Source organism: Orcinus orca, chromosome 15 (genome assembly GCF_937001465.1).
Source record: "Orcinus orca chromosome 15, mOrcOrc1.1, whole genome shotgun sequence".
NCBI classification, from domain to species: Eukaryota; Metazoa; Chordata; class Mammalia; order Artiodactyla; family Delphinidae; genus Orcinus; species Orcinus orca.
This window is the reverse complement of record NC_064573.1, coordinates 42,926,582-42,940,964: the sequence shown is the minus strand read 5'-3', so window position 1 is coordinate 42,940,964 and position 14,383 is coordinate 42,926,582. Positions and strand designations below refer to the sequence as shown.

Below are 14,383 nucleotides of genomic sequence, written 5' to 3'. Positions count from 1 at the left end.
TGTTTTTGGATTGGAAGAATCAACACTGTGAAAATGACTCTACTACCCAAAGCAATCTACAGATTCAATGCAATCCCTATCAAACTATCAATGGCATTTTAACAAAACTAGAACAAAAAAATTTCACAATTTGTGTGGAAACACAAAAGACCCCCAATAGTCAAAGCAATCTTGAGAAAGAAAAAGGGAGCAGGAGCAATCAGGCTCCTGGACTTCAGACTATAATACAAAGCTACAGTAATCAAGACAGTATGGTACTGGCACAAAAACAGAAATATAGATCAATGGAACAGGATAGAAAGCCCAGAGATAAACCCAGGCACATATGGTCACGTTATCTTTGATAAAGGAGGCAAGAATATACAATGGAAAAAAGACAGCCTCTTCAATAAGTGGTGCTGGGAACACTGGACAGCTACATGTAAAAGAATGAAATTAGAACACTCCCTAACACCATACACAAAATAAACTCAAAATGGATTAAAGACCTATATGTAAAGCCAGACACTATAAAAGTCTTAGAGGAAAACATATGCAGAACACTCTATGACATAAATCACAGCAAGATCCTTTTTGTCCAACCTCGTAGAGAAATGGAAATAAAAACAAAAATAAACAAATGGAACCTAATGAAACTTAAAAGCTTTTGCACAGCAAACAAAACCATAAACAAGACCAAAAGACAACCCTCAGAATGGGAGAAAATATTTGCAAATGAAGCCAACTGACAAAGGATTAATCTCCAAAATATACAAGTAGCTCATGCAGCTCAATATCAAAACAACAAACAACCCACCCAATCCAAAAATGGGCAGAAGACCTAAATAGACATTTCTCCAAAGAAGATATACAGATTGCCAACAAACATATGAAAGGATGCTCAACATCACTAATCATTAGAGAAATGCAAATCAAAACTACAATGAGGTATCACCTCACACCAGTCAGCATGGCCATCATAAAAATAACTACAAACAATAAATGCTGGAGAGGGCGTGGAGAAAAGGGAACACTCTTACACTGCTGGTGGGAATGTAAATTGATACAGCCACTGTGGAGAACAGTATGGAAGTTCCTTAAAAAACTAAAAATAGAACTACCATATGACCCAGCAATCCCACTACTGGGCATATACCCTGAGAAAACCATAAAAAGCCATGTACCACAATGTTCATTGCAGCTCTATTTACAATAGCCAGGACATGGAAGCAACCTAAGTGTCCATCGACAGATGAATGGATAAGGACGGTGTGGCAATATATACAATGGAATATTACTCAGCCATAAAAAGAAACGAAATTGAGTTATTTGTAGTGAGGTGGATGGACCTAGAGACTCTCATACAGAGTGAAGTAAATCAGAAAGAGAAAAACAAATAACATATGTTAATACATATATATGGAATCTTAAAAAAACCAAATAAATGGTTGTGAAGAACCTAGGGGCAGAACAGGATTAAAGATGCAGACATAGAGAATGGACTTGAGGACACGGGGATAGGGAAGGGTAAGCTGGGATGAAGTGAGAGAGTGGCATGGACATAGATACACTACCAAATGTAAAACAGATAGCTAGTGGGAAGCAGCCGCATAGCACAGGGAGATCAGCTCGGTGCTTTGTGACCACCTGGAGGGGTGGGATAAGGAGGGTGGGAGGGAGACGCAAGAGGGAGGAGATATGGCGATATATGTATACGTATAGCAGATTCACTTTGTTATACAGCAGAAACTAACACACCGTTGTAAAGCAATTATACTCCAATAAAGATGTTAAAAAAAAGGACTTTGATATAATGTAATATATGATATAATTATAGCAAAGTATATACAGATATTTAAATGAGTTAAAAAAAAGAAAGGCACCAATAATCTTATGACATTCTGGTACTGTTCTGAAAAAAATAAAATCAACGAAGGAAGATATCAGAATTTATTATGAAGAGGGAAAAAGGCACAAACCTTTGTTTTCAGAGAGATTTACAGATTTCTGTAACTTCCAGTGTTTGCTACTACTTGATACTTGTACTATATGGAATTCCTTAACACCTGCTTCACTCTATCAAAAGGAAATAAAAGAGTCATTCAAGATTTAGGAGCACTAACGTAGAATACTCTAATGAGAATGACACTGCTACCAAAGTCAGTATCAATTAACATAAGATGAAATTTTTATTTTGAAATAAATTAACAATACATTTCAGAAATGTAAATTATTTAAATCCCTCTATAAACATTCTTAAAACACGTAAGTCATCATCTTATTCACAAAATAGATTTAATTATAATATACTCCCAGTGGCAAAGTTTTAAATATTGAAAGGCATTCAGTTATTAGAATCTATTATAATGAGTTATTTAATATATCAAAAATTATTTGCTGCCAATTTTTAATCAAAACCATAGCACTTTTATTTCTTCTGATCTTTCTCTCACATTCCTGTTAAGGCAAAAAGCAACAAAGAACAGAATACCAATATACAGTCAATGTACATAAAACTATTTAAATTGCATATATTTTTTATTCTCCTGAATAGGAGCTAATTTGAAATTATTCAAATGTTCTTACTCTTACAAATATTGGTTTTTTGGGAAGATCACCGAAGTATCAGCACATTGCCCTTAAATGTCCTAAAATGAAGTGACCATACAAATTTATGAAGCTAAAAGACATGACAGAAATAATAAGTAACATTTCAAACAGGTATCTAAACTGAATCAATATGAAGCTAAGATTCTACTTTAATAAGGTCACAGTTCCTTCTTGAAGAATATTCATTTTGATATTTAGAGTACATAAACAGGAAAGATAAAATGTTTAAAATGCTTTATATAAAGGAAATGGTACTGCTGGAAATGTATAAGTAAGGGGTTATCAAGTTAATACTGAATGTGAAATCGTAACAGAACTTTGTAAATTTAAGCACATCAAAACACATCCTCGTCATTTTCCTCACATCCTCGTCATTTTCCTACATTGGGCTGGTAGGCTTCCGTTATCATACAGGTGACTTCCCTTCATCCCATGTTTTTAATACTTTTACACCTGGAGATCTTCACCTTTCTCTAAGCTCTTCTACCTAGATTCTTAAGCCTGGACTTTTCCTACCATCTATTTAGCTCTTTGGTTTTCTCCCTCTCCTTCAATTCAACAACATGAGTGTGGACCCAGCTTGTCCCCAAAGCCTGCGTGGCCCCAAAGCATCCAATTCTAGGGAATCTTCACCAATGCCTGAGATTTACGGGCCTGAAGAAAATTATGTCCTTGCAAATGTCATCTGCTGAGACCCACGACATGGAGACTGTCTCTCCTCTTCCTTCCTTCTCCATGGATCTGCTTATTCAGGACAGTCCTGATTCTCCCACAAGCCCCAGAGTAAAACTAATAGCCACGGCTGCAGACAAGAGCACAGAGAAGAAGGAAGAGAAGGTCCTGGTCAAGAAGCAGAAGACCAGAACCGTGTTCTCTCAGTCGCAGCTGTGTGTGCTCAATGACAGATTTCAGAGGCAGAAATACCTCAGCCTCCAGCAAATGCAAGAACTTTCCAACATCCTGAACCTTAGCTACAAACAGGTTAAGACCTGGTTCCAGAACCAGAGAATGAAATGTAAGAGGTGGCAGAAAACAACTGGCTGAGGAATAGCAACATTGTGACTCAGGGCCCAGCAACTACAGAATACCCAGGCTTCTATTCCTACCACCAAGGATGCCTGGTGAAGTCTTCCGGAAACCTGCCCACGTGGGGTAACCAGACCTGGGATAACCCAACTTGGAGCAACCAGAGCTGGAATAGTCAGTCCTGGAGCAACCAGAGCTGGAACAGTCAGACCTGGTGCCCCCAAGCTTGGAATAACCAGACTTGGAACAGTCAATTCAACAACTATGTTGAAGAATTCCTGCAGCCCCAGATCCAGTTCTAGCAAAATTCTCCTGTCAGTGATTTGGAGGCCACCTTGGCAACTGCCGGGGAAAGCTATAACATAATACAGCAAACTGCTAAGTATTTCAATTCCCAACAGCAAATCATGGATTTATTCCCAAATTACTCCCTGAACACACAGCCTGAAGATTTCTAACGATGGCTGTATTATTCAATCTTAATTTGAGCTATGACTGTTATTACTTCCCTAGAATTTTTCTTTTACAATTACGTATCTCTCTGCCTTGACAAGCTGCTTTTCATTGTACCTTTTGTGTCAATTTGGGGGTGTATGATTGGTGTCTACTCAAAGAGGTTTCACAAGCATTGGCTTCTACGGACATCATGATAAAAGATGACAGGCGGCTATAGATAACTAGGTTATAATACTATTTTTTGGATATCTTTAGGATCTAGAACCTAACCTCAAAAATAGGGAGCAAAAGTACAAAGATGTGTAATGAAGGATTATTCATATTTTCTGGGATGGGGAGGCTTTACTTGTTAAGAACCTCAGTTGTTAAGGTGAAGGGTTAAGCTACAATGTGCTTCACTGATTTCCTCTACCCCTTTTTGCTACTTTACTACAACCCCTAATTTTTTCCACCAGTCTAGTATTTGTAGAAAGATGTTTTAATTTGTCCACATCATAATACTACCAGTTGGCTGGTTCGTTTATAAGTACCAATAAACAAAAAAATTACCCATTTAAAAAAAAAAAACACATCCTCAATGGTGAGACTAGAAAGCACTTTATGAGATCTTTTTTGGGTTGAATTACTGGTATACGGCCATATACCATATGATTATGTATCATATTAATACCACTAATACCACTAGATCCTTTTTTTTTTTTTTTTTTTTGCGTTATGCGGGCCTCTCACTGTTGTGGCCTCTCCCGTTGCGGAGCACAGGCTCTGGACGCGCAGGCTCAGCGGCCATGGCTCACGGGCCCAGCCGCTCCGCGGCATGTGGGATCCTCCCGGATCGGGGCACGAACCCATGTCCCCTGCATCGGCAGGGGGACTCTCAACCACAGCGCCACCAGGGAAGCCCAATACCACTAGATCCTTTTATTTGAAGTACTGAGGGATAAAATTACGAAGCAAATTGAGAATTAACATGTTTTTACATTCCATTCTATATGAACATCCCTAAATTCCTAGCTTATGCTGTCTTGTGAAGGAAAAAAAAATCATTACGAAAAACAAAGGATACACTTAAAATATAATTAAAGACAAAATTTAGTTTTAAACCAGCTTACGGTATTGGTATTTTCCACATCCACAAAGACTAGCATATTGCCTCCTCTGCCCTCCTCATCTTCAAGAGAATTACTTCTGCAGACAGTGGCTCGCACATTCAAAGATCGACTGGTACAAATGACTGCCGTGTGTCTTAATATTCTGTGACTAAAGAAGTAAAAATCACAAATTTAATCTAAGACTCTCTCCCAATGTTATGATTCTCTAATTCCAAATAAAGCTTTTTAAAACCTATTCACCCTCAGGACAATTTATACTCTAAAAAAACCAAGACAGATACAATAAGGTAAAATTATCTAGTTAGCCTAACATTAGTTCAATTCTTTATTCTCAGTTTGGAAGAAAACTATTAGTCTCCTTTTTTCCCTGCTCATCAAACTCAGCCACAGTATAGTACATGAAAATAATCATCATATAGTCATGTCTTGATTATACCTCTTCTGATAGTAGTTCCAAAGTTAATGACTGAATGCCTACCAAGTAAATGCCAAACTTTCACCTGGCATTTAAGGCTCTCCACAAGAGAGCTTTACAATTCCACCTTTATTCCCCCTTTATACATTTTATACTGTAGCCAAACTAACTATATGCAGTTCATATTTCCCAAGTTGGAAATTTTCATTCATATATACAGTTACTTCCGGGAATACCCACTACTCTCTTGCCTATCCCCTTTGATCCAAATTCTGAAATCTTTACTTTCTTTGGAAGCTCATTTTACCACTACTACATTCTACAAAGTCTTAATGGATTGCTTTGGCCAGAGAACTCTCTATCATCTTCTTAAGGGGAATTAACATTTACCGAGGACCTAAAATGTACCTGTCCTTACAAATATTATATCTTTTGGTTCTCATAGTAAGCCTTACAAGATATTTTATTAAATTTTAAAATGTAGCACAATTATTCCCGGTTAATTTTGTAAAAATGACAATGGCATTATCATAAAATACTCTATTGCGCTACAGGCTACAGATCCTTGTATAAGCCAGCTAGGTTTGATTTCTTCAGTGATGCCCATAACACCACCTAAATCATGTGCTCTGCAAATACATACATTTTGGGAGGCAGGGGAGGGCACTAGGGAAAAGGAAAAGGAAAAGGAAAACAGAGTAATTTTCTTTAAAAAGGATGACTGTAGGCAAGTTGTCTTCATATACAAATGACACCCTGTTTTAATACATGATACCTGTGAATTTCATTATTATGTGATAACGTTGGCCAAAGTACTTAGTTGTATCGAAGAATCATGAAGTTTATAGAAAGAAGCATGAAAAAGATTAATGTAGCTTAATTTTTTCCACTTTTGGCTGCTTAGAACTTACAATTAGATTAGGGACAACCTCAGATACAAACTTCATGCATAATTTGGAAGGGAGTAATTTCTTAGTAAACTATGACGTATGTTAACAAATATCAAAATGTTTATTTGAATGGGTGTATATATATCTATATATATTAGACGCAGAGGTTAAACCTAAAAAGTTTTATAATACTCACCGTATTTTAGGCTGCTTTTTAACACTTTCATAGTAAAACAAAAAGTTAATTTCATGGACACCTTCTTCATCTGGCCCACGTAACCACATTGGTAGCTGAACTGAAGCTCCAGGTAGAAGAACAGTGTCAGGAAGGGGAACAGGAATCACCTCTGGCTGACTTCCTATGCCAATGCCAAAGTCTACAGAAGAAGCTGATGATATGAGTGCTGTACACACAGAGGTAGAATCTGTCACAACAGTCTTGTAAGCACTACAGTTCTCAGAAGCTGAGGGACTTAGTGGTGTTAGAACAGCTGTGTTACCACCAAAAGTAAAGAACTCTGGACGTTTAGAAACAACCTTCAATCCAGTAAGAGGACATTTGCTGACATTGACAAATTCTACATATGCTTTTCGGATTTCTCCACAGAGAAGCCCTGTAGGAAAATGTATAAAGAACACCTGCATTGGAGGGAAAAAATATTATTATATTGTCTGTTAAAAATTCTGAACCTCTAATTAATAACACTTTAAGATGCTGTATTTCTTTACTACAGGTTTACAAGTATTTTATTAATTCTCTTTGATATCTCCCTGGGTATGTGGTATTAAGAACTCCATTTTAAAAAAGAGGATGAGACAGAGACCAGTGTTACTCAGTAGCAGATTTCAGAGTTATGAATTAAAGGTACAGTGTCAATAACTACAGGGCCACCGGCAAAACTTTCACAACTGTGTAGATTATGGACAAGAGAAGCTATAAGTAATTTAGCATGGTCACATGAACAATTATCAGCTGAAAAACCCTTAACATTGTCAACTTAAAAAGTAGCTCAACTATCTATTTATACATCATTAAAATGAAAAGAGGCACAATAAGTCTTAAAAGGGAAAAGCATATAGATGCGTGATTCCATATGTATAATTTAAAAAGCCGGTATCTTCGAATATCCTCAGGCTTTCAGTAAGCTGTGTGGAAGCAAAACCTGATCTGACAAATGGAGGTTCTTTATAGCCTTTTCCATTTAGTGTGATATTCATGTGGTTCACTCAAGCCACATTAATGTGCTTGATTACCAGGTGCTGCCACAAACCCAACAGGGGTCACATAACGCTTTAGATAAAAACACACATGTATATGCACAATTTCTAAAAATTAAAAAAAAAAAAATTGACTTCCAACACATGCCTGGCCTCAGGATTTCAGATAAGAGATGGAAATACGGGCTAACAAAATCATCCAGTAAGTCATCTGCATTTAAAAGATCCAGAAGAATAAATGTCAGAAGTACTCTGACAGCATCTAAGAAAGGAAGAATATAAAGGTAACAGTATGAGGATTAAAGTTACAGCTGGCTGTCCCAAAGGAGTTATGAAAGTCCGGTGGAGGCTTCCCTGGTGGTGCAGTGGTTGAGAGTCCGCCTGCTGATGTAGGGGACACGGGTTCGTGCCCCGGTCCGGGAAGATCCCACATGCCGCGGAGCAGCTAGGCCCGTGAGCCATGGCTGCTGAGCCTGCGCGTCCAGAGCCTGTGCTCCGCAACGGGAGAGGCCACATCAGTGAGAGGCCCGTGTACCGCAAAAAAACAAACAAACAAAAAAAAAACAAAGTCCAGTGGAAGTATCTGTCTTTTAATCTTAGTTTGAATAGGACTTCATTATGGCCATATTCTTAAGGAATCAGATAAAATTTGGGGAAATCAGAAGCTTTAAAAATGGACATGAGAAAATAAGGGATTAAGGCAGAAATCCAAAACACAGATTAAGAAGATGGGAAAAAATAAACCAAGTATAGCATTATACTGAAGACACTGATGATGTACTAATTAGCTAGTATCAAATAAGCTTAGTCAAATAAGCTAAAATTTGTGAGGGAATATCAATTTTGAGTTGTTATATCAAAAACAACTGCATGAGTAACAAGTGAAACAGAGTACTGTAAAGACACACTAAAACACACACCGATACCCAGATACCATCAATAAGGCTACAGCACTGGTAGAATGGGAAGGGTGATGGAATAAGACCAGTGATACACCACTTGTAGGATACTGTGTAATATACCTTCAGAATAAAGGTGTTACTAAATACACTATGTTGACTCTAAGGAGAACCAGTGTATCTAGCCTTTACTTCAAATGCACTGTTGCTGAAAGTCCTTTATTTTATTTATTTTTTGGGCGGGGGCAGCTACATTGGGTCTTAATTGTGGCACGCAGGATCTTTTCATTGCAGCATGTGGACTCTTGGCTGCGGTGCACAGGCTCAGTAGTTGGGGTGCGCGGGTTTAGCTGCCCCATGGCATGTGGGAATCTTAGTTCCCCAACCAGGGATTGAACCCACGTCCCCTGCACTGCAAGGCAGATTCTTAACCACTGGACCACCAGGGAAGTCCCTAAAAGTCCTTTTAAACAGGTGGTGTTTTGGACAGCTTCAAATTTTAATGGAAAATAAGACCAAGAACCAGGAGTGTGACTTCTACTAATTTATCCTAAAGATATATGTGTGATATGCATATACATAATGTATAAAACTGATATGCATAAGGTTATTTATTGTGGTTTTATCTGTAACAGCAAGTGATTGGACACAAGTGACAGACAAGTCTGGTTGAATAAACTACATGTACACAACTTACTGCCTATGCAGTGAGAACCTGAAGTGGCCTGCTCTTCTTTCTGCTATTCTATGTTAAAATTTATCCTAACAAAATGTTAAAAATTAGTAAGTGAAGAAAAAGTTTTGGAATGATACCATTTTTTCTCCAACAGAACTTAAATACAAAATATTTCTAAGTAGATACAGCTCATAGTTCACTGTTTGCTTTCAGTATGCTATACACATTAGAGTTAACACATGACACTTTAACTATATTTTCTCAATGAGTTTCTCTAATTTTCATCCTCAATCTTGTTTTGATAAATATATACTGTTAGAGACTATTTCATCAGATGCTGTAGATTGATTACTTCTTTCACTACTCCCTTAAACACTTCAAACTCTACAAAATATTTCTGACATAAGATATTAGGAATGGGAATATTCTATGATTTTTACTAATATTAATGTATACTACTGTTCATCCAAGTATAATATAAGGTCTCTTAACTGACTTCCATCATACCATGTCTGTTGGATTAACCAAATTCTCTAGTATTTCAATAGAAAATACTAAGTGATGTTTATGGAACTGAACATTAGTAGCTTTTGGTTTTCTACTAAACCCACCCTCTTTTATACCTTAAAGTACAACTTTTATCTGCAGATAAAATCTAGACATATACTGTACTTAGATTACTTGACAATTTCCTTTAGCTTCTCACTCTGAAGAAACCAAAACTGGACACTTAAAATGTCAACTTATGGATGTGGAAGAATGCATGAAAGATGAAATGAAACTCATATTAGGAAACCCATACCAACACAAAGAACTCATAGAAAAGGTCTCTAACCTAAACACACACCCCCAAAATAGTAAATAAATGGATATTCGTATGTTTTCAATTAAGGTAAAATGTTTAGGGTATGGATTTATTATGGTTTTTTTGGTTATTCACTTTACAAGTTTTTTTGTTTAATCAACCAAACACCAGTTGCTGTATTATGTAGAACAAGAGGTCCTCTGCTCTAAAACACCCTCTTCAGGGAGAACTGCATCTATAACAATAAAATTTTAAAAACAAAACAAAAACACTATGGTATGCAAGAGGCAAAGTTAAGGACAGAACCAGCAATATCGAAAACAAGATGAATGTAAATTTAAAGACTGTTGAGTTAAACAGAACTTAAAGTCAAACATCAACTGGTTCAACTTCCCTCATTTTATAAGTGAAGAAACTTTCCAAGATCATATAATTAGAGATGGGCTTAGACAGAAGCTGAAAAGCTAAGCTCTATCCTTAACAATGTGTGCCTGAGAAGCACTGCACTTAAAAACCATTGGCACATTTAACAGTCTTAATAATTGAAGAACATTTAACTAATGTGGTATAATAAAAACCATAAGCTAGGAGAATCTATAAAAACTGAGTATTTTGGTATTCTCTACTGATTTATCTCAAAACTTAAACCAGAGAGGTCAGAATCTCCCCTTTTGCAAGTAAGCTCTAGCAAATTCTTACATATACAATCCTAAGCAAAATGTTTATTAGTTAGTAACTTCTAAACTACAATGGTATTGAATAGCCCTAAAATAACATTTGGATCCCAACTCATTTCATCTTCAGTCTCAAAACTCCTAGCTATAGCAATGCAATTGTAATAAAAATGCCAATTTTCATTATTGTATTATTGTGGGAACTTGACAAACTTGGACAAAAGTGGCACAAGTGTAAGAAAAAAATTATTATGAGCAGGCCTCGGCTTGCCAAATTAAAAAAAGATGATAAAGCAAGAGTATGGAAATGACACAAAAACAGAAGAAGAAATGTCAAGGAGAATAGGTATCATCTGCATAACATACTTTCAGGATATTAGTATATTAGGAAGATGCCATAATAAGTTGCCAATATTCAATTAATGGTAATTGGGACTAGAAACAAAGTTTGATCCCTACCCCCTGACATTCAGAGAGTATATTCCCTTGGATTTCAAAGCAAAGACACTAAACAATAAAACTATAAAAGTTTTGACTAGGGAAGTCTCTGTAAGTAAATATAAAACTTAGAAGCAACCAAGTAAAGGACTATCAGTTAAGAATGATTTAATAGAAGTTAAAAATCTTTAAGTGATGAAAGACACCAAATCAAAGTTAAAGTATGTGCAAATATTTATCAACCAGAAACTGGCACTGCCATCAGTCTTTAATGAGTCTTTTATTTGCCCTACACAACTCTTTAAATGCAACATAATTAAGCAAGTGTAAAATCTGGGCAGAATACATGCAGCTCAACAATACCTTTCCCTTAACACACACACATCACCGTTTCCATGAGCATGTTACTTACCCCACCACTACAGGATTAGTACCCATAAAATCATCCAATGAGAAAAAGGAAGTAACCCAATTAAAGGGTATCATATGGACTTACAGAAGAAACAAATCATACAGACCAAAAAAATGAAGATTGACTAACCTATCAGTTATCAAAGAAATGCCATTTTGATTTGCAGAAGTTAAAAAAAAAAAAAAAACCTGATAGTATCCATTATGGCACAGACATGAAGCAACGGGCACTCTCATTCTGAAGGAAAAGTGTCAATTCCTACAGCCTTGCTGAAGGTAATTTTATAGTATATTGCATGATTGACCCAACAATTCCATTTCTAAAAGCCTAGTCTAATCTAGAACATGAACAAAATATGTATATAATAATAATGTTTACTGCAGAACTGTCAGTAATGATGAAAAACTAGAACCACACCCATCAATACATAAATGATTAAAGTACATTATAATATATCTGAATAAAGGAACACCTTATCTAGCTGTTAAAAAAGAATTTTACTGATTGTGAACAAAGACCAAGTTTTGTTGTTAAAGACAAAAAGCAAGTCACAGGATAAAATGTGCAGTATGATTTATTAAAAATATATATAAGTGTAAAACGAAAGGTCTGAAAAGAGAAACATCTGTTTGGAATCACTGGCGCTTTCTGAAGGTGAATGACTAAGCTTCTAACTCCCCTACTAGGGAAACATGAGGATGCAGGAGGAAGGCCCTCTTTCCAGTGTTCACACTTATACTTCATGGCTGTGCCACTGGCCTGCCTTTCAGGTAAACACCTGATTCAAGGTGGGCCATAGTTCTTTCCTAGATTTGTAATGAAGTGGCACAAAGACCAGAAGTTGTAAAACTGAAGTCATATCAAAAGTAATGCTTTCTAAAGGCTTTACGAATTCCCTGGAGCTGCTGAGTCCTTATTCTTCCTTGAGACCTACTGTTCTGTGATACTTTAGTTTCCATGAGATATTCCAAAATCCTTCAAAATAAATAATATTGGTGGGGGGAGGCGGGTTATGCTACCCAGCATCAGTTTCTATCTTTTGCAACTAAAAGATGGCATGAAAGTATGACAGGGTGGGATACAAAGAAAGTGAAGGGAATATTGGTTTTATTCATATAAAAATTATCTATATTGCTTAAATTTTTTACAAGAATTAACTCCTGTTATTTTTATATCCTACCCAGAAAGAGCCATTGATTTAAATAACAACCAAAGTGTTCTTTCAGAAGGTTTTTCTCAACTTCCATTAGTATTTTGAGGATTGTATCTTACAACCTGGCTGTGACTTAATGCTAATTTGCATGATTATCTTATCTTTGTAAATTACATCTGTTCAGCATCAGCTTTTTTTTGGCTGCACCACACAGCACACGGGATCCCAGCTCCCAGACCAGGGACCGAACCCACACCCCCCACAACCCCACAGTGGAAGCGCAGAGTCTCAACCACTGGACCGCCAGGGAAGTCCCCAAGAATTTAAAAGTGCATTTCAATCTATCAATAATACCAAAGTCTAAAATTAACCTACCCAAAATATCATCCTCACCTTACAGATAAATTATTAAGTGTATGCAATTTTAAAAAGTGAAATACCTCCAACAGTGGCATTTCCTCAGTGATTATGGGATCTAGACGTCGATCAGGACCATATTTAATAGATGTTTTCTCTTCTTTTGTGTTGTTAAGTCGAGGACCTTGAATTTCTAAATCCTGTCTCCCTCGGACTGACATACTCAAGGAATGCTTTCCTGAAATAAAAAACAATCAATGCCCTAAAATAATTTGGTATGTTAACTGACATCAATTTAGCTTGAATATATGAATACTGTATGTTTCAGATTATTTCTAGAAAAATTCTAGACAATTACTAATTATCATGGTTAATCAAAGAATTAAGCACATTTTATTTCCATGCTTAACAACACCTATTGTATGCTGCTTAATTTCTCATTTTATTAGGATTTACTTACTTTACAGAAGGACTACTAAATAGGAAGTTTTTGAAACCTACATTTAACCATAATGGCTATTAACCAAAAAGATCTATCTGACAGAACAGCTACTCATATTCAGTATATATATACTAATTTGAATTATTTCTGGATTATAAATAACTACATCTTCTTAATAGAATGCACAAAGAAAATTAAAGATAGTATAGGTAGCTTTCTCAAAATTAAACTCACTTAATAATCATGTGAGATTTTCCTCAAAAGCTTCCACACATTGCATGTAGGTGTGAAAAAAGCCAGGGTGTACAACTTTATTTCCTGCAGGAATACTTAGAGTCTTTAATGTGCTGAAGATCAATGTGATACTCCCAGACCAGACACACAATGTAGCATTTCCCATGCCTCATCTGACCCAGATCCCTATTAGCATTTTACATAGTAAATAGAACTACACTAAAACTTCATAAAAATTCTGCTATAAGATGCAATTTAATAGTTAATTCAGGTTCTCCTCCCACTGTCATAAAACATTTATTAATGCATATATTCGGTACCTTAAATGAAGCAATTAGCTATAATTTATTGACAACCGTAACTTTGTGGTACTCGATTAAAATCCTAGGTAGGTACACTGGGAAAGGAAAGAAGCTTCAAAAAGTTTTTAACACTCAGTTTACTTACTTAAAATATTCAAAAATTAGCAAGATTATTTATAAAAGAATCTTGTCTGGTGCTTTTCAACCAAGAATTACACATATAGTACTAAAATGCATAAACGCCATACTCAACTTTAGTGTCAATTACACAAATAGTACTAAAATGCA

General features: G+C 36.1%; 1 protein-coding gene and 1 pseudogene across 8 annotated transcripts in view; one reads left to right on the top strand and one right to left on the bottom strand.

Annotated features, from left to right (window-relative positions):
• Nucleotides 1–14,383, bottom strand: part of TRAPPC8 (trafficking protein particle complex subunit 8) — a 91,216-nt gene that overhangs the window by 23,209 nt on the left and 53,624 nt on the right. For 7 of the 8 annotated variants that reach the window (XR_007471677.1, XM_004273717.2, XM_033435236.2 and 4 more), the window contains 4 exons: nt 13,201–13,355; nt 6,682–7,124; nt 5,181–5,328; nt 1,959–2,055 (listed from right to left, as the gene is read on the bottom strand). Coding sequence is in view for 7 of the 8 variants with exons in the window: in XM_004273717.2 (XP_004273765.1) it covers nt 1,959–2,055; nt 5,181–5,328; nt 6,682–7,124; nt 13,201–13,355 (843 nt within the window). In the remaining variant the exon portion in view is untranslated. The remainder of the gene's footprint in view (nt 1–1,958; nt 2,056–5,180; nt 5,329–6,681; nt 7,125–13,200; nt 13,356–14,383) is intronic. The other variant, XM_033435238.2, reaches the window with a different exon arrangement.
• On the top strand, nt 3,011–4,073 carry LOC105748177 (homeobox protein NANOG-like; annotated as a pseudogene).